The sequence below is a fragment of the Chanodichthys erythropterus genome, chromosome 2 (genome assembly GCF_024489055.1).
Source record: "Chanodichthys erythropterus isolate Z2021 chromosome 2, ASM2448905v1, whole genome shotgun sequence".
NCBI classification, from domain to species: Eukaryota; Metazoa; Chordata; class Actinopteri; order Cypriniformes; family Xenocyprididae; genus Chanodichthys; species Chanodichthys erythropterus.
The window spans coordinates 28,280,071-28,301,571 of record NC_090222.1 but is presented as its reverse complement, the minus strand read 5'-3'; the positions used below and the strand labels follow the sequence as shown (position 1 = coordinate 28,301,571).

The window sequence follows — 21,501 nt, the reverse complement described above, 5'->3', positions numbered from 1 at the left end:
CCCATTCCTTTTTTAATCCCCATAAGACCTCAGCAGTCTCATATAACAAGCAGTGTTCATTTTCTGTACAATGTGACATCACATTACAGGACCCACCATCAACTGTTGACCGACTCTGCCGTATTAGCATAGTTTCCATCCTGAGTGAGTTGTACAATGTCCACTATTGTCTACATGCTGGAGCGGCTGGAGCGACGATAATGTCTTATAAGCGATTGAGGTGTTTTGTTGGTGAAGTTCCTAAACGTAATTTAGGGAGGAGCGAGCCCATCTAATCTTCCAATCAACAGCCAGAGTATATAATCAGCTGCTTACCTCTCTTCAGTCTCAGCTGTTTCAGCATCCTTCCACCTCCCCAAACTCCACCTTAATTTCAGGTACCTTGCCCTATGTAATCATATCCTATATTTAGCCTATTCACTGGGGGGTGTATCAGAGCTCGAGTTGAAGATGCTTCATTGAGCCCCTCCTCAGTGGACAGCAAGCCAAATTAGCTAACCTAATACCCTAAAGATTATATGGGCAAACAAACTCGTTAACTGGATGTAAAAATGAACAAAGTCTTAATTTACTCCCAACATCTGAGCCACTGAAGATGCAATGGATTAGTTTTGTTTTTGAAGGGAATGCACCACAGATCTAATATACACATTTCTGTCCCTGATGTTTTTACGTTTATAGACATAACCGACTGTGAACTTTTTGTGTTTTTGATAACCTTGTGTGTATTTGACAGTTTAAACACAAAAAGACATGAAAGAGAAGTTAGTGTAATACTCACAAGATGTGCCGTCTGACAGCCAGCTTTCTGTGCAGGTGCTTTAGATGTGTGCGCTTAGAAAACGCATGCAGATAATAAACTTTCATGATGAAGAAGAACTGCAATGTTCATGACCGTGATTGCGATATAGATGTTAATTTTGTTAGTATTTGGTAGAGTATCAGGTGCAGGCAGGAGCTGTTGAAGGAAGTGCTTTCCTGGAAAGGGGGCGGGGAGCAACAGCTCATTTGCATGTAAACACATGTGCTCAAAAAAAACAGCATGTTTTTGCTAGCATTCAAAAATGGGTATTTACAACATGGTATAATAAATTATCTGGTATTTTGAGCTAAACTGAGACGCATTCTGGTGACGCCCCTACAAAAATAATTAAGGTAGTTGCAACTAAAAAAAAAAAAAAGAAAAAAAGAAAACTTCAGTTTTACATAATTAGACTGGACACAATTAAATTAACAAAATGTTCAGCAGTTGTGTTGTTTTAACTTATTTTAATTAAATTTAACAAGCATCAAAAAATATTTTTCATGTTCAATTTAACTATTGTGTTTACCAATCCCATGACGACAATTGCTAAGTTTAACAGTTTTTAAAAACAAAATTTTACTTTTTTAAAATAAAATACAGTATATCAAATATTTTCCTGCCTCTAAAATGACGCGTCGTAACGTGAATGTTAATCAATGTCCAGTATGTTAACGAGATAGATAGATAGATAGATAGATAGATAGATAGATAGATAGATAGATAGATAGATAGATAGATAGATAGATAGATAGATAGATAGATAGATAGATAGATAGATAGATAGATAGAAGCCTGCATGAGCGTGGAGGTGTTTCTTAAAGAGCTGATTGCATGGCAGCGCCAAAAAACTGCCCATGTTCAGCTGAAAGCTTTATTACTCTCCCTCAAATCCCTGCTTAGCAGAGAAAAGGAGAGAGAGTCAGCGCGCGCGAGATAGAGAGAGAAACGGAGGGAATCTCTGCTTTACACTCATTTGGACAGAGCTCACAGCGCGGATCGTTTCGGCGCAGGGAAAAGGCATCTGCGATCGGACATCCAGCAAATTCGTGAGGCAGTTGACCGGTCAATTGAAGACGCGCGCACTCAATTGAAATCACGCACAGCATTACTCAGATTTAAAAGTACCACATTACTGAATTAGCAATATAGTGTTTATTTTTATATCACTCTACAGACATGACTTTTGGAGGGTGTTTGAGAGGACATGACCTCAGTTGTAGTGTTTTATTTGATATAAACAATGCTAAACGTTCGAGTCTGTGGGACTGAACAATCCTGGCAACTCCAGAGCAACATTAAGCAACATCCGTCTGGGCTGGAGAGCAGGTGCCTGTCTCTTCTTGAAGAGGAAAACAGACAGAGGATGTGACAGAAGTGTGGACAGTTCTTCCGATTTGCACTAACAGCAGATTCGTATTTTATCGGCGTGTCCTCGTAACGACGTCCAGTACTGACTGAAGCGAGCGGACCGGCGCTCACAGACCGTCCTCTGCCTACTTCTACTCGGTGTAACCCCTGCGAAATCATCAAAGTAACTTGCTCGCCTGGCCGTCCCTGGAGCCCGCTCATGGGTGACGCTGGACCGGATGGCGTGCTACTACCTTGTGATCAGCTCCACGCACCTAAGCAATGGACACTACCGGAGCATCAAAGGAGTTTTCCGGGGTCCGCTTTGCAAAAGCACCGGAGGCGAATCACCGGTAATACTGCTCAAATCGTCGTTTTTGTTCATTAACGATATCGCCACGATACGCTATTAGGAAGTCATTTAACATGTTCTGTTGTTTTGAATTGGTTTTGTGTTTTAGTTTCCAGGTCTCTTGGTTAAAAAGTATGTTTATAAAACGCGAAATCTGGACATATATACTTTCTTGTTGGCCATATTCTAAGTGGCAACACCTTTGAATGAAATATAAAGATTATTGCATAGGTGAAGAGAGGATTTTATGATCTATGAAACTCATGCCATCAACATGACCTTCACTTGTAAACTGCATTAGACAGCAAAATCCTTAAAGCTTTTTGTTTTTATGTAGCAGGGATGAGGGATTTTATGTATGTAATGTGTAAAGCTTCACTGCATATCTCAAATGTCAGGCTTGTGAGTCTATGAGGCATTGGTGGCTTTATTTGTGCGGTGAACGGCGACCCCTGACACTCTCCTAACAGAGGCTGATGGCAGGTCTTGCTCTGTTGGGCTCAGACAATTGAGCTGTATGTTAAACTTTGACCTCAAGCACTATTCTTATTCTAGGTTAACCCACCTGTGGGTGTCTCAACACCATGTTTACAAGTTGCAGCAACTGAACGGGGAATCCGCTGATTGTCTAATCCATCGTAAAACAGGTCAAACTGCGTTTTCTGAGATGTCTGTCCTATTTGGAGTTTATCCCGAAATGCAGGTGAATCCAGATCACATGTAATTCTTTTCAAGGCTTCATGGGCCTCTTCCACAGGTGATATTATAGTTGTGTAGAGTTTAGTCAGCTTATTAAATAACTTTAATGTTGTTGTTTGTTGTTTCAGATAATTAGCAGTTATATAATGAGGTAAAATAAGGATATAACAGGACGTTTAGTGCTTGTAAAAGCGGATAGAAACAAGACATAAGGGCACGGTTTCAACCTGCCATGCATATGCTTAATTGGGGCTAAACTTTGCATCTGGTCCAGACCTTTTCCTGTCAAGAAAATTATGTATGCTTGTGAAGACTTGTACGCAATCAAAGACTGGCATAAATACACAAATTGAGACTTGTACTTGATGTACCTCCAGAAAGGGAAGTGCATGTATGTGTTTTCCACTTTGGCCCGCCCCACAGGATGGACAGACAGTGCGGGCTGATTGGAAAGAAGCTGGGCTCAGTGGTGATGGTTTTGATGGGTAATTTCAGAGCAGCTGTTGTGAAGGGTGCATTTGCTCCAGCTTAAATCAGAGTGCCATGTTCACTCTAACTCAAAGCACGAGGAGGACACACACACACACACACACACATGCAGGCACATACTCACGCACGCAGACAACAGAATGACAGGCTCGAGTTTCTCAGCCGCTCTGACTGACAGCCCTATTGTCTTGCATCACATCCAGATTAATAATCATTTGCATATGTTGCAGTGATGTGGTCTTAAAAAGTCAGATATGCAATAAATCATTTAAGCTTTGCTAAATGCCTTTAGCATATTCATTTTGACGTTATCTGACGTGGTGCTTTGTGTAAGAAAATTAGGTGCTGTTATGGCCAAAAGAAAGCTGTATGGGAATGTATGCTTCCGTTTAACATATGATATGCTTTGGTTTAGTAATAGGAAGTGCTGTCTGTTATGGAGGAAGAAACACTGGAGGTAATTTAAATTTTTACCTACATACACTTTACACCAGCACACACGCGAAACGGGCATGTCATGCTCCAGTTGTTCTCTATCCCAGCACTAGAGGGCACCTCACTGGTGCAAAGTTGTCAGGTTGTTGGTCTTAAGGTTCAATGACATGAAGCATAACCTTGTCTGCAATAAAGAAAAGAAAAATCTAGTTTAAAAGAGATGTTCCAGACATGTTCTTAGAAATGTAGGCTACTCATTGTATTTGTTGTGAATTCATATGTTTCTGAAAAATCTTTATCTATAGGCCTACCATTTTCAAAGAAAATTTTCTTATAAAATGTCATGTGGTGTCACCTTCAAATATGAACTATAAACATATTGTTCATGAACCTTGAATACATGGAGTCACCATTATTTTCCAGAAAGTTTTGAAATACTTTAAAAATATCAATAAAAATGTCACGATTATTCATTCATAAATACAATTTTTAAACATTCATCATCATCATCATTCATAAACATCACTTTTTTGAGGAGTCTCACCAAGTGTTGTGTGTAATTAATCACTAAGTAATCGAATTACTGTAATTTAATTACTTTTCCCTTGAAAAAGTAAAGGGATTACTCTTAATCTTTATGTAATTTAATTACAGTTACTTCTGATGTAATTGCATTAAAAAGTGTATAGACTATAGAACAAATCTATATAAAACAATAGTGGATTTAACATCAAAATTCAATATGTGATGTTAAAATGTTTGCTTTTAAAGTAACCTTCTCCCTTTATACATTTCGGTCAGTTCAAAAATAATAATGTATGCAATTGAATATTGTTGATTTGAAAGAATTAAAAGTGCAGTTTCGTGTCCTTGTATTGTTCGACTGGTTGAGCTTGATTTAAATATGGGATTTAGAAAGTAATTAGCAATAAGTAATCCAGTACTTTTTAGAGAGAGTAATTAGTACAGTACTATATTTACACTGTTGAAGATTAGTAGCTAGTAATTCATTACTTTTTTAGAGTAACTCACCCAACATTGGTCTCACTCACCACATGACTTGATATACATGAACTAACCTTGCCCTAAGAGCCGTTGTGTCATCCTGATGTTTTTGACTTTATGCCTCAAAAAATATTAAAATGAGATAAAAACATGCTTAACCTAAAAGAAGTATTCGAACATAGTCTCATAGTTTGTATGAATTACATTTTTTTTATGTATTCCTTGACCATTTTTTAAGTTTTCTCCCCTCCAGAGCAAATGAGAGATAAATCTACAGATTCTGCTCTTTAGAACAGCAAAACAGCTGAATGTTCCTTCGTTTCCTGTGGTGTAGCCTTAAGACCAAAACTAAACCTTACCGAAAAGTTCCCCATCATTGAGTCTCCCGTTTAAGTCTTTGGACTGGAATGTCTCAGTCTCAGTGAGGTGTCCCAGAGTACATATTTGGATCAGCTTTCCACTACAGAAGTCAACACCTGTTCGTATGTCCTGTGGTTCACCCAGTACCATCAAGATTGGCTTATGGGGCTCCATCTTCACTTTATGTGGAGAGGCTCCAAGCAGATCTTATGCTGAACTCTCTCAGTATCTGGGTTATTCCCTCTCACTCCGCCCATGACGCTGCGTGGATGTTTGATGTCGAGCCGCAGCAGGGACCCGGTTTGCATTCCAAACTGCCGTCTCCCACTGCATTTTTAAAACATGCATACTACTGAAGAAGCATATGTTGATAGCTCTGCCTGCATGAGCGAGACACAAATGCACAATTTATGTGCAGAGGCAATGAGTTTCAATTAGTTCTAAAACATTGCAGCTATTGCGTTAGGTAAGGGGCTTGTCAGTTTGCATTGGCTGCAGCTGAGATAAAGAGGCATTTCTTTATGGATTTGTGTGCATTGAATATGGGGGGTTTATGAGCTAAAAATTATGCTTATTTTGTCTTAATCTATTCAAAATTAATTATTCACACAAACATTGACTTGAATTCACCTATTATAATAATGAAGAAAAATCCTCATTAAAATAAAGAAAATGATTAAAATCTTTTATCATTTGCTTGGGGTTGATTCAATTTTCTAATGTTTTTGAAATTGAGTCTCTATGATTGCATTTTATGCATTTTAATTTTTGAATGGTAGTATATATTTTGCTTCACTTTTCACTTCAATCAAAATAATTAGGTGTGACCAAAAAAATAAATAATATTTAAAATATGCACTCCCACTTGTATTCAAGTGCATGGGGAAAACATTTTACCTTTTACTTGATGGCTATACCATACATGAACATTTTCTTGGTATTAAAAATGGTTTTTCAAAACCATATGAAGCCATCATACTACAACAGTACATTTAAATACCTGGCACATGTATATTAAACTAGATGTTTCTGACTCATAAACACTGACTCATAAACTGTTTTGACTTCATTGTACCATACTCTCTGCTATAGATCTACCAGAGCACTAGTACTACAATGGATCATAATGACAGGAAGTCAGCTGCAGCAGTCATCATTTCATGTTTTACCTGCTAGTCAGATGACCTTTAATGACTCATGAGCCTTATGGTCAGGAAATGTCAGTCTGTTTGAAAACCATCAGCTACCTAATGCCTTCTTAGATAAAAAGGATATTTTATTGCTAGTCTGTTTATGGATTATTGAGTTTACTGTTCCTGCTACTTGCATATTAGCTCTTGAATTCTTTTGAACCGCTGCCAGTCGACTTCTATAATTCCACTCTGTGCTTTCTAGTTAAGAGCTGCCAAAGAAACTGTTATCTGTGATGCCACAACTTGCATTTTGACACTCTACCAAATAAAAAAATTAATTAACAAAAACGAGCAGGTGCTCCTAAGTTTCTTTTGGCCTCATAGGGCTGTCATGTGGAGAGTCAGTCGTCCAAGTGCACACTACAAACACACATTAATGAGCACACACAATAACGTTGGGTTTCAATGTTTTATGGGGACATTCCATAGATATAATGATTTTTGTCATGTACAAACTGTATATTCTATCCCGTACCCCTAAACTTACCCATGACAGAAAACTTTCTGCAGTTTTATATTTTTGAAAAGCATCACTTGGTATGATTTATAAGCTTTTTTTCTCATGGGTCAATGTCCCCACAAGGTCAAATATTTGTGGTATTGCCATCCTTGTCCCCATATTTGTCCCCATAATGTAAACCTGAAAACACACACATGTATATTATGTATTTATGTACATGCTTATTACTTCTCAATGCACATGTAAGTCAGCATGTCCCATTATATATACTTTGATATCTCACTTGGCATGTGATTATGTGGTTCAGTGCTACAGTGTATATATAATGTTACAGTGATTGCTATTGTTTTGCTTAAATAATACGTTGTGTTTTGAATGTTTAAAGGTTAATGTGATACATTATTTGTTCTTTTTCTCTCTGTCCGTCATTGTAAATTGCTTACTAATGATTCCGGCTGTTGTGGTAATGACTGGCTACTGCTGTACTTAGCTCAGCTCTTTTTGAAGAGCGTTAGCGCTGTTGCTGTGCTAATGGAGTGTAGCAGGCGGCGTTTAATATTCAGCCCCAGGCCTGGCCGCAGCCGTCCTCTGAGTTTGCCTGTCTGAAACTCTTTGTGTTGCCGTGTCCTGACATTAACACAGCCGGGGAACTCTAATCACACAGGAAGGCTAATGAATCACTTTCTCCTTTCGGCTTACGGTGCAGAAAAATACAAACGAACGTGTACACACATTCGCACAGACTTCACTTAACACACAACGATGGACCCTTTTCACTTAAACACATTTGTGGGTCATTTCTGCAACGCTAATATGCCCAATTAACTGATTAAATGCTTTATGAAAGCCTAATTAATCAAAGAGGTCATCCTACATTCGCAGGCACACAGCGGCACATAGCAGTGGTCTCCTGTGCCTCCAGTCTTTTTGCTTTTAATCCATGAAAAAAAGAAACAAATTCCTGACATAGCGTGGGAGGAAGTAACAATAGACAAGAATCCACATTGTTTTTAATCCGTAGGCAGAATTGGATGTTCATTAATGGCCCTCACTTACTGTAATTATGCAATGAATTAAAAGAAAGGTGAGGTGGAAGATAGAATGTGAAAGAGAGAGAGGAAAAGAGCGCCTGAGGCTGACGCAGCTCAAAGTATCTCTCCTCTGTTTTAACAAGGTTGGCGAGAGGCAGAGAGAATGACAGAATGGGTCTTGCAGGGTACCGGCAAACACACAGTCTGGCTTGAGGATTTTCTAACATGTTTGAAAGCAATTTGTCCAGGCACTCAAAGGCCATTCTAATCAGAGGAAATGATTGTTAATGGCCTGTAAGTGTTTCTAAATGGGTCTAGAGGAGAGAAAGAGAGGGGGAGAGAGGAACACATTTACATCTGTCTCTAAGGTGCCTTGTTCCCTCTCCATCTTTCCAAGAAAAATCTTTTCTAAGAACAATGGTTAATGATATGCTTAATTTGAGGAATGAATGCAATGCAGATAAGAGAGAATATCATTTAAATTATCATTCAATCCACTGATCATTCTCAGGCTGGCTGTGTCCGAAAACCTGAGACAAATGCCTTAACATGCTCCTTTTATGGTAGAATGTTGAAAATTTGGAATATTTTTTTCTAAACAGCACACACAGGATTGTGGGATACAGTGGGCAGCAAAGGCAGCACAGATATATGGGGTCAGTAGGCTTTTTTCTTTTCTTTTTTTTTTTTTTAAAGAAGTTAACGCTTTTATTTAAACAAGAATGCATTAAATTGATCAAAGGTGACAGTAAAGAATTTTACATCGCTACCAAACATTTCTATTTCAAATAAATGCTGAATCCTAAAACAAATGCAGCCTAACAGTTTTAAACATTGATAAGAAATGTTTCTTGTGCACAAAATCTGAACATTAGAATGATTTCCGAATGATCATTTAACACTGAAATGCATACAAGACTTCGCAATGAATGACAGAACGAACCAGGCTTATATAGGCAGGGACTGACAAGGTAATGAGAACCAGCAGAGAACAATCAGGGATAATGTGACTGGGCAGTGAGTTCTGGGAAATGTAGTTCGTGAGGAAATGACATTAGTCTGGGGTGGAGTGCTCTCTGGTGGCTATCAAGGGCACCCCAGCCGATGATCGTGACAGGTAGTGTATGTTTATGAGAACCTGAGAAATATCCCACATTTTTCACTTTTCTTGTGTTGGTATGATTGAAGTTGTGTGTTCTTGTGTTGTGTGAAAAGCTTTTCTTTGTGTAAGTGAAGCTGGGAGGTCAGTTACTACAGTAATTTTAACAGTGAGTTGTTGTTGTCATGGGGATAACATTGTCAGAGGTGAAGGTGGGGGATGTGTGGTTCTTTTGATAGACCACTTTTTTGTTGTGTCAAACGATTGGGTAAGAATGAGAGAAGGAGTCCTTCTGTGGCTGGTGCTGGACTCTGTGGGACAGGTTCGTAAGGACCATTGTGAGGACAAAATGTGCACAGAAAGATGCTAAAATCTGAAATAACCAACATTGTGTGGCCCAGCAATAGTGCCCATGAGAAAAATGGCTTAATAAACACACTAAATAACTTGAAACTGTAAAAATGTCATTAACTCAATACAAAAACAATAGAAGTCAATAGAAAGTCTCTACCATGACAGATTGGGAGATTGTAATGTGTGTGTGTGTGTTTTATTTTTATTTGGGTGATAATAACCGTAACCAGCAGGAATGAAAGGCTGTTATTGCCTACTTGTCATGAGTTTCCCAGAATGCAGTGCACTGACCCTTCTAAACAAGTTAAACATGACAGCATAACCACTTCAGAATTGTTGCAGCATGTACTGACATCGTTGCAGACAGCGCTTCCTACCAAGTCATTTACATTAATTGGCTCTCCACTTTAATTCAGATTCAAGCCAAAATGTTTCCATCAGAGCTGTGGATTGCGACTTTGACACTCATTTACACATTTACACTCATTACACTCATTCTTCCAAACTGGCTACAGTCATTTGGAAACTTTAAATAAAGCATCAGATGAGATAACAGGCAGCGCGATCGATCAGCTAAAATGTTGATGACAATAATTTTTATGTAAACACAATAGGCAACATATCGCACCACCAAAATATCAAGTTCATGGCCTGTTGCTATACAATATATTCAAATTCTACACTAAAATCAGTTGTTTTAAATGTTACTGGTCAATTTATGACATTATGAAAAATGCATATTCATTTTGAGATTTACTTAAGATTACTTTTAACTGTGTTATGAATAATTATTAGTGTTTTTAACATTCAACTTTAAGTGAGCATTAGATGACATTTTTACACTTAAATTATCCAAAATTAACTTATTCCAATAAATTAAACCATCCCTAATATTGCCCACACTCTTAGTAGTAAAGGTTCTATATAGAACCTTAAACGGCTCTTTCAGGCGCTTCATATTAAGGTTTTCCCATCATGGGATCATTTTAAGGATTTAGTTTTGATTAATTAATTTGTTTTAATTCACTTTTTCATTACATTTTAAATCAATTTGATTAATTAAACATCTTTCAAACATACTTTATCGCTATAAAAAAATTGAAATAACCATTGTACATGATGGTATTATGCAATCATTTAAGACATTCCTCATTCTATAGAACCTCTTTTGGCATAAAGGGTTAATTTCTTTAAAATTGAGTTAAGAACTCTAGGGTTCTATATTGAACCACACTGTACCTTTTTTCTGAGAGTGGTAATGTATATGATACCAATATATTGTGTATCCCTAGTATGCTTACATCTCACTCTACTCTTTTTCTATCAGAGCTATGAGTCTTTATTCTTGATTTGTGTGTCAAGATGAATTATTGTATTGTGGATCACAGTTACTGTATGTTTGTGTGTTGTAGTTATGACTGTATGCATGAAGTTGTTGTGGAGCTCTAATTTTGAGTACAAAGCTGAGGAGAAGCCATCCATTGAGAGTACTAATTAAAGCCTGGGAGATTTTTCAGGCAGGGTGTACTGACATTTAGCCACACAGTAACCTGCAATAAACAAACTTAAAGAGAGAGGTTTTCATATGAGTTATGCTACCTGTCACTGTCAGCTGCCGATGTACTCGATGAACTAGAAGATTTCTCCAGAGAGAGTCTCTCTCTCTCTCTCTCTCTCTCTCTCTTTCTGTCTGTGTGTGTGTGTGTGGATTTTAGTGGGCGATGAAGAAAGAAAAGTGAGAAGCTGTGATGGTACAACAAGCAAGCTAATTTTAATTCCGCTGATAAGGCTGTAACGGGGTAAATTTAATACAGCGGAAACAAAATAATATCCCTCTGACTCTTTGAGAGTGGAGGGAGGTTCATTCTCTGTGTTTTTCACCACCCAAAACAGTAGAATGAGAGCTAGCGCTGCTTAATAACAGAATTATTCATGCTTTTCCTGCAGACACCAAAATAAGCTACACTTCAATTTATTGGGCCAATCCCAAACATTCCCTGCTCTAGCAGAACTGCTTTGTCTCCCTGGACACTACTTCACAGCAGCTGTTTTTACGATCTCTCTTAAGCACACGTTTCTGAGGAAACCCTTTTTCCTCAGAAGATATTTCAGTGGTTATTAGTATATGTAGGGAACAGTAATTGCATTGTCACAGCAAGCATCACAAAAGCATACAGTCTCACTAATCATCAGTTTAACTACTGCATCAATCACTGTATCTCTGCTCTTCTATCCATTTAGTATTCTGACTAACCGTGCTTGGTAATTCGTAGATGGAAGTCTGGGTAAAAAAAATTAACTAATTTGGCTTTCACACATAAATAAAATGCTTGCCAGTTGGCTGGTAATGAGTTAAATTGTCATAGCGACATTACATTAATGAAAAATGCCGTTTCATGGACAGTAAAGAAATGGCTTATCTTCTTGGAATAAAAATCTGCTAAAAGGTAGTAAAGGTTTGTTGATTTAATTTCGTTTTTTATACTAATATTAAGAAAGGATGCATTAAATTGATCACAATTGACAGTAAAGATATTACTTATTATGTAACCAATGATTTTTATTTCAAATAAATGTTATTTTGAATTTCCATTAATGAAAGAATGCTGAAAAAATATTATATTGTTATGAATGCTGAAATAATAAAATATTGTTTTCAACATTCATAATAATAAGAAATGTTTCTTGAGCACCAAATCAGCATATTAGAATGATTTCTGAAGGACCATGTGACATCAGCTTTGACATTACAGGAATAAGTAAAATTTTTTTATATGTGTCTATACAGTATATGATTTTTTAAATTTAAATAAATATTTGTGCAATACCCTCATAAACAACATAAAGTCAACAAACAAAAGATCGGGAGAAAAATGTAACAGGAAAGGAGTGAGCAAACTCTCCTGATGTCATGCAGCTAAATGAGAGTCTCTATTAATCTAATCAAAACATACTCAAGTACTCCCTTAGGAAATCTCCTGTTTGTGTTAATTGCATAAGTGAACAGGGTTGCCCTCAAATGAACTGCAGTGACACAAGTTTCAGCAGTAGCTTCAACGTGTGCAGCCTGTTTGTTGATTATAAACTATATGATTAGAAGTGTCGCTCATTACCCACTTCACACTATGTTATTAAGCTCCTTCATTCATCATAACTTGGATTTATGATCTCCTGCAGAGATTGAATGCACGACTGCAGGTTTTATACAGCTGGCTTGTTTGCTACTCAACACACTTAGCCCTCTGATTCCCTTCCTTTCTCATACAGGAATGAAGGGATACTGATGAAAAGCTTATTGTTTTTGTGTGTGTGTGTGTTCGGGGGTGGGGGGGGGGGTGACATGGCCTTAATCACAATCCTGATGGATCAGCATGATGAAGAATGAATTCTATTAAAATACACAAAGGTAAACACAGGTAATTAATTTCTTTGGCCTCGTATTAACCCATCTCTAATTCTTTACACCCCCCTCCCCCTTCCCAAACACACTAGACTCACAACTGGCTCTGCTGTAGCTTTCAATAACATATGTAATTATGGCCTGTGATAGTGACGTCCCTACATGGGCGTCTGACAACTTTTTGATTTTTTAATTATTACTTTTGCAGTTTGATTATATGAATCATTATCAAAGTAATAATTACATGAAGTGAACTGTACAAAACATGGTAGAAGCATACAATCTATAAAATGTAAATAAAAGTAAAAGTAAAGAAGATAATGTTTTTTGTTTTTGATTTGTGTCGTGTTTAGGGATATTGATTTGTAGAAATTTGTATAGTCAATTACTTGAAATTATTTAAAATAGAAGAAATAATTTAATGTTAATACCACCAAAAGCATAGAGTATTTTACAAACTGTATTTTAATGGCTTTTAAAATTATCATATGTGACCAATGCTGGCAAAATGAGTCACAATGAGCACATTTTCAAAAATGAGTTATTGTTATTTTCAAAATCTCTGTTAAAAAAAAAAAAACTTCAAAATGATGTATGATTTGTTGGAATCCAACAAAAAATTAATGAGCTACACCTTTTTGAATTCGATGGAGTCAGCAAAAATCAATTCATAAGTTTTCTGAAGGTTCCAAAACAAAATCACCTAGCAAATATCTTAAAATCCCTGTTAATAACACGTAATTGGCACATACCTTGTCAAAACCAAATATCTATATAAAAAAAAAAAATAAATAAAAAAAAAAAATATATATATATTTGTGCTTTGGATCTGTCAGTCAGCGCGAATAAGATCAATTTGTCATGAGTTTGAAAATCACATTTCATTGGTTCAGACTCATGCCATCAAAAATTTGCTTTGAATATTCACAAAGTTGGAATGCTGTGCTTTAAAATGATACCAAACTTGGACTAATAAGGAAGTTGCTGAGGGGAAGCGCAAGTGGTGAAGCGAGCAGAGAAAAACGGCATTTTTCATGTTCAGATAACATATAAATAAAGATACTTTTAGATGTTTAATTGCTATTTGAAGCATTTGGGTCGCTAGATGAGTGCTTAATGAACTCATTTTTGTGACAACCTTAAATTTGACCAAATTTGACATTTTTGACTTGTTTTGCCTGTAGCTCGTAATTAGCCTGTGCACATTCCGACTCATTTTGGCAGCACAGGTCACATATTCATTTAAGATATTAAATAAAGATACACTGTGTAACCTTTAGCCCTTTTATGGTCTAAAACAAAACTATATGCATTTTGCAGAAGAACATTATTTTGGCTGTGCTTCGGCTCTGTGTGACTGTGCACCTAATATAAAGTGGGACCAGTCATTCTTATATTGTTCAAATGTCTGTCTGGATCACTCATAGCTACCAAACACCTTTTTGCATTTGTACATTTGTAAATGTAAAGAAGTGCATTATGTAAAATATAAATTGAAGTTTAATGACATTTGTTAGCATTCAAATGGACATTAACAAATAAGCTTTTAATCATTGTATAACGTCTGTTAAAATCATTTGTAGATTTTTAAGAAGTGCATGATCACATGAATTGAAAGTTTAATGACATTTGTAAGCATATCAATTTACATGACATAATGATTAACAGATAATTATTTAATGTTTAAGTAAACATTTACAAGCACATTATCTCATATTTCTAGCGATGTCAATATATATGAATCAAAGATCTGTTAAGCATTATATAATCTATTTAATTAATGAAAGTTGTTATAAAGTGTTACCCTTAATGGGAATGTTAGTAAAACATTTTTAATCAATATGTGCAATATGTGCATTTAATTATGTGCATCATTTTCAAAATTGATTCAAATATACCTTGTCTGTGTGTTTTCGTTTTTAGTAGTTTGTGAGACCCAAATTGACAAAGCTAACTCACTTTTCACAGCTAATTCATCCAGCAGCAGTTCCTAAATTGGGCCAATATTCATATATTTCCTATATTTTTATCCCCATTAGTCATTTAATTATGATGTTGTTTTATTACATGTTGCTGATTCCCTCCAGCTTTCATTAGGCAGTATAATACATTAGCAGTTTGGAGCGATAAGAGAATGACTCACAGTTTTTATCCATGCTGACTTGGAGGCATCCACTAGACCACAATGCACTGCTTCGGGCATAGTCAAACTCATGGGGTCAAGGTTGCAGTGACAGCAGGATCCTGGAGGGTGTGATATTCTCTCTTTGCATGTCTGTGTATGTCTGTGTGTGTTTTATATATTCAGTTGTGTCCTTCTAAGTCAGTTTAATTATTTATTTACATTCATCTATATTTTTGGGCCGAGGTCAGTCGACAAGGGCAAACAGATAGTGGCAGCATCTGACCATGAGAATAAACAGTGGTCTGTTTAGGATGCGCACACCTGTGGAAACCCTTCTCTGAATGGAATCAGGATGCAAACAGGAAACAGCTTATGTTTTGTTTTGACATGTGCGTGCATTTGTGTGTCTGTTGACGCGTTACATGCTTGAAGTAAGTTGCTGTCTTCTGCACTCCACAGAAATGTTGTTCATGGTCCAGAGGAAGTTTGTATCTGAATGACATTTGGGCTTTGGGGCAATTGATTTTCTCTTGTTTACAGCCTTTGAATGGATTTAGGTGACATCCTGTTTGTGCAAGCGTCTTATGCTTAAGTGTGATAGTGAATAGGTAGGTTTATTTAGGTAGGTGTTTGTTTGTATGTGTGTGGGGGTTCTTTGATCTGAACAGCATGAATAACCAAAATAATGAGGCAAAAGAATTCTTATGTGGCCAGAAGCCAGCTCTTGACAATCTGCAAGACTTGCTGCTTTGATAATATCTGTGTACAAAATATTTTACCATACAGCTCCCATTTAACCCTTTCCACATCTACAGGTACAGTATAGACTGAAGCAATAAGCTATGACTGTTTGACTGTTTGCCACTTTTAATGGCAAATAATCTTATTTATTGAAAAATTGATTTTTACAGTATGTGTATTTTTATATATGCAGCTCTGTCATTATTAAAATCTAATTTATTTTAGCTATAATAATGTACTTTTATATTATATTGTATTATACTACGGGCTGTTGAATGCTCGAATCTTATTGGTTGACCCACTTCGCCAAATGTTTTCAGTTATTTCAATAGGTCCTACAGCCTACAACCAGAAAAGAACCAAAACCCACAACAACACTGACCAAGCAAACAAATATAGTAAACAATAGGATGAAAACGACAAATTATTGTCAAGGCTCAAGCCTTCGTTACTAGTTCTGAAATGATGTTTTGGAATTAGCAACGGAGGCTTGGGATGAGATGCGTAAGAAATTAGTCCCACACACAAAAGTGTTTTAAGAACAAAAACCTGACAAATGTCTTGAAATACAACATTGGAACAATGTCTTTAGGTGTGGTAAGCATAGTATAAGAGGAATAATTATTTTCTAAGAATTCAACAGCCCGGGGTCAAATATTCCACTTAGACTATGGCTATCACACCTCAAGATACTGTTCCGATGTTGTATTTCAAGACATTTTCATAAGCAGAATAATTGACTGCAGTCCGTTGAATTCTTATTTTCTAAGAATTCAGTGACTCGGAGTCAATTATTCCACTTACACTACGGTTACCACACCTCAAGACACTGTTCTGCTGTTGTATTTCAAGACATTTGTAATTCATAAATAATCCTTATTATATTATATTATATTATGTTCTTATGCAATTTGTGTATAAAATATAAAATATAAACACATGCAAACCTTTTGTGTTTCAATAGCTTTAAAGGATCGATTAAAAAATGTATTTATGACTTTATTCTCACATTATGTCATATGACAATATGAGTGCAAACATGATTCCATTCTATTCAAATTAGGTCTTATTCACAAACTCTGGGCTATTTGCCTGGCACAATTAACATTGCACAATTACTGTCCATAGAAAGCAGATGGTAAACAGAAAAATGTTCATGAAAGATGTTTGTTTACATTTTCTATTGATTATGGCAAGAGTTATTCATAAAATGATGAAAAAAATAATGAGGAAGAGCATTATAACTGGGCACATATCCAGACGTGCAGTGTAGCATTTTAAACAGTCAGATGCCTAAAATGCAGTGGTGGAGGACAACCTACAGTAGCACAGAACTGGACAAGATAGTGTACAAATGGTTATCAGCACTGATTTGTGGATGTGTTTGCATTGTCACCTGATTTGTAACAACGTAGATAAACTGCACTCTCAGTGGGTGCGATTTTCTCTTGGCAAATTTCCCCCATGATTCCAGTCCACTTCTGTAAGGCCGCCACTCTTAATACAGCTGCTTTTTTATGTATGTTTAATCAATATGATTTAAATGCATTTAATTATTAATGTTTATGAATACATCTGAGAGTTATGTTTTAACTGATTATCTTAATTTAGAGAGAAAAGTGCTTAAGGCAAGGCATAAATGTATAATCAGTTATATGCTTACATGTGTGTATACATCTCTTTTGGTATGTGTGTGTGTGTGTGTGTGTGTGTGTGTGAGTAGGCGAGTCTGAGCATTTAAGCAAGTTGGAGAATCTTTGAGCGCTCTTTAGTCTAATGAACGTGAGCATCAAGCTTTTTTTTTTGTCTGTGCCTGTGTTGATTGGATCTCTTCATGTGGATGTGTGTGTGTGTTGTTGTGCACATTTCCTCCCTCTGATGAGCTATTCAGTTACCCACAATACACTCATCAGGCTCACTCAGATAAACCCAAACACAGTCATTACAACCGAATGTGTGTGATTGAGTTTGTACTTGTAGAGCAGCTGCTTTCTCTCTGTTTTCTAAATTTTTTTTAAGACCAAGCAAGAGGGGTCCAACTTCCCCGTACACACACTGCCTTCGGCAAAATCACTTCATCTCCGAAAAAACTGAAAAATCCACTCCCAGCCCTGGCTTTCACTCTGACACACAAACATGCACCAATATATTAGTTCACTGTAGCAGCAGTGGGTATTCTACGTGAAACGGCATAAAACAGCATTTTTGGTGAAACTACCCATAATGTATCAGCTCCTCAGCATTTCAGTCATCTAATAAGTCTCTGTGCTGTTCTCAAAAGCACCACTTTCTCATTAAGATAAATAACCTGGCAAGAAAAAACTCAGCCATCATTTAGACTTTCAGTTTAGAATAATTCTCTCCCACACATGGCCTTATTTATGAAACACAAGCAGAACAAATTTCTGCATAACTCCATTCTGTCTAAATTGTCCTATTGAATTGAATGCAACAATTTACATAAGAATGTTTTTACAATGTGTTTACACACATTCATTCTACTTTTGTTACAGGCCTGTTTCACATTGCATGCACAAGCATTACGTAAGCAAAGCTGCGTAACTGTAACAACAGACTTGCATTATATTATCATATTAAATAGGAGTTGCCTATTGTGGATTGTTGTAATCATCCTATAATCTAAGTGAAATGATGAGGGTGATTACATTTACATTCAAAAGGTAATTAATCTACATGGAAACAAATGCAAATGCCAAAGTGTAGGATTGTGTGTAGATTCAGTCAGATTTACCTAATAGAATAAGCAGTTGTTGTGCATTAAACACAACAGGCAGTCTTTTTGGAGATACTGGTAACTTACAGATTATTTGCCAATTGCTGTTTAATGTTTTGTATGTACAGTAATGTGCAAACATCTTAGGCCACCATTAGATGTTGTTTTAATGACCATATATAATTATTTCCCAGTCTCTTTATTAGAATATAACCAGAAAATATAGGACATTTGTATGTAGTAGTTTTTAGTATTAAAAAACAAACAAAATCTGAAAGAAAACAGATTCTATTGGGTGGCAAGTATTTAGTTACCTTACACTTGAGCAATAGCAGGAACCAGGCTCTCTTAAACCTAAATGGAACAGAAAAGGACTGGAAGACCAAGAAAACTTTCAATATCTGATGAGAAGTTTCTCAGAGTTTCTTCTTTGAAAAAAACTGGAAGAAGTCCAGGAGATCACACTAAATACTGATTTTTGCCTAAAGAAGCCATTTTGTTCAGATTTTTATATATATATTTTGTGTACACATTTCCTTTATTTTCTGTTTGTATCTTAATAAAGAGACCAAAAAATAAATATGGATGGCCATTAAAACAATGCTAAAACAACAAAGCTGGTGTTGGCCTTAGACTTTTGCACAGTGCTGTATATTTTTAATATATACCAATATTGTAAATATATCAGCTGTTAATATTTAGTAAATCTCAAAACTATATAATTTTTTTAATACTGTACATTATAATGTTGTGATGCCTAAATTCACTTGCAGCATTTAAAATGGTTAATTTTAGTTTTAATGTTTTTATATCTATATTGGCCATAATTTTAATATTTCTGCATCCCTTGTCTTTTATCATATAATTCTCCCTGCTGTTTTCTTTCAAAATACAAGATGGAAGATATTATTATTATAAAATCCCATTAAAAGCTAGTATCAGGCCTAATGTATCTCAGACAGCAAAGTTTCAGTTGATAAGAAAATACTTTGAGTATGTTCAAAAGAACATTACTTTTACTGATTTGATGCTCTTAATGTTGTGGCAAATTTTCCCAATGGTATCAAAAATGTGATTTATTATTTTTTTTTTTTCTATTTTATGGTCTTTTAAGTTAAAATTTTTGGTAACACTTTACAATAAGGTTCATTAGTTAAACATTAGTTAATGTACAGTATTAATGAACTAACCACGAGCAATACATTAGTTATGGTATTTACTAATTTTGGTTAACGTTAGTTTATGTTAGTTCACAGTGCATTAACAAATGTTCACAAGATTTTAATAATGTATTAGTAAATGCTGAAATTAACATTAACAAAGATTCATAAATGCTGTATTAATGCATTATTAGTTCATGTTAACGGTAACACTTTATTTTAGGGTTCTTTAACTAGTTGCTTTGTAGCATGCATATTACTAGAATATTGGGTGTTTATTAGTACTTATTAAGCATATATTATTGCCTTATTCTGCTTGATCTTATTCTACATTCTTAATCCTACCCAATACCTAAACTTAACAACTACCTTACTAACTTGCACCTATGCTTCTGCTTGCTCACTTGTGCAGAAAATAAGGCCCACAACATTAAAGATATAGCAGTATATTTCATTGATTATGGGGCACTTGTTTCATCTGACCATAGAACCCGTCCCGTTTGAAGTTCCTGTGGTGTCAGTTATTTTTCATAGATTCTATGGTCAGATCTCAGCTAATACTGTCTTGCACATTGCTGTAATATTAAAGGTTACAATTAACCACAGAGCCCAAACTATTAAATTCAGTTAGTAATTATATTTATTATTCAATTATTTTTCTACTCCAATTCATTTTTGAAATATAATCATTTACACAGTTACTGTCATAACTTGTTTTCATGACAAATGTATTTAAACATATATTAAATAATTAAGACATTACCAACAGGTAAATATAATGAATAAGCTAATAAAGCTAATATAATGCATGTATTTAATGAAATGGTCCCCTCTAGAGTTCATTTCTCTAGTGAACTAACATGCTGTAGACACTAAATGACTTGCCTGAAGTAAATGTAAATGTAATGCTACGCGAGATATTAATCTCAAGCTGTTTATTGATGTCGTTCCGTGTTAGAAACACTGGATGAGAAATTACATGTGCACATTTCAATGCAGTTAGCAAACATCATTGCATTACCAAGTAACCTTCGGATACGCCGGCTTTTGTTTATTTTGTTATTGTCCCCGCCCTCCAAGGGAAGCATGGCTACTTATGCAGCGCCGGCTCTGGCTGGATTCTTTAGCTGCGGAAAAAGAGTGGCGAATTATTGGACATATAGAGGCAAACAGACGGTTACATCCACGAAGAAGACCACAAAGAGAAAGTGTGCCCGAACGACTTATTTCATTGGAGGCAACGAGATCTGCAAGAATACTTTTCTGTTTCTTATGGGGTGAGTTTCCATAAACATCAAAGTTTTTCGTTTTGTGTTCATTCTAAGAACACGTACACGTTTTCTCATGTGTCTATTAGCTAGCTCAGGACTGTCGTTTTAATTTAATTACTATAACGTGCTTTTAGATGGTAATGTTAGCATCTGCTATTAATTTGAATAACGCTTCAATTGCTTGAATTGACTGGTGTGAATGACTTAGCCCACGTAAACCTGCCTGTTAGCATTCTTGAATTGAATGTGATGCTAATAATTTTAGCCAGTGGTGGAGGAAGTGCAACTTAATATTCTTAACAAGGATTTACTAACATAATAGTAAATGTATCAGATTAAATTCCTACTTAAGTAAAAGTATAAAGTATCCGTAGCCGTGAAATGTGCGTTATAAGTCAAAAGTAAAAGTATTTATGAAGAGTTTAATGTACAGGATTTTTT

At 35.9% G+C, this 21,501-nt stretch overlaps 1 protein-coding gene across 1 annotated transcript in view; it reads left to right on the top strand.

The window, feature by feature from the left end:
• Window positions 1–1,710: 1,710 nt before the first annotated feature.
• LOC137027075 (zinc finger protein 804B) overlaps window positions 1,711–21,501 on the top strand; it is a 118,983-nt gene continuing 99,192 nt past the window's right edge. Inside the window, exon 1 of the mRNA XM_067394873.1 lies at window positions 1,711–2,505. Within this exon, the coding sequence (XP_067250974.1) occupies window positions 2,392–2,505 (114 nt within the window). The 5' untranslated portion in view covers window positions 1,711–2,391. The remainder of the gene's footprint in view (window positions 2,506–21,501) is intronic.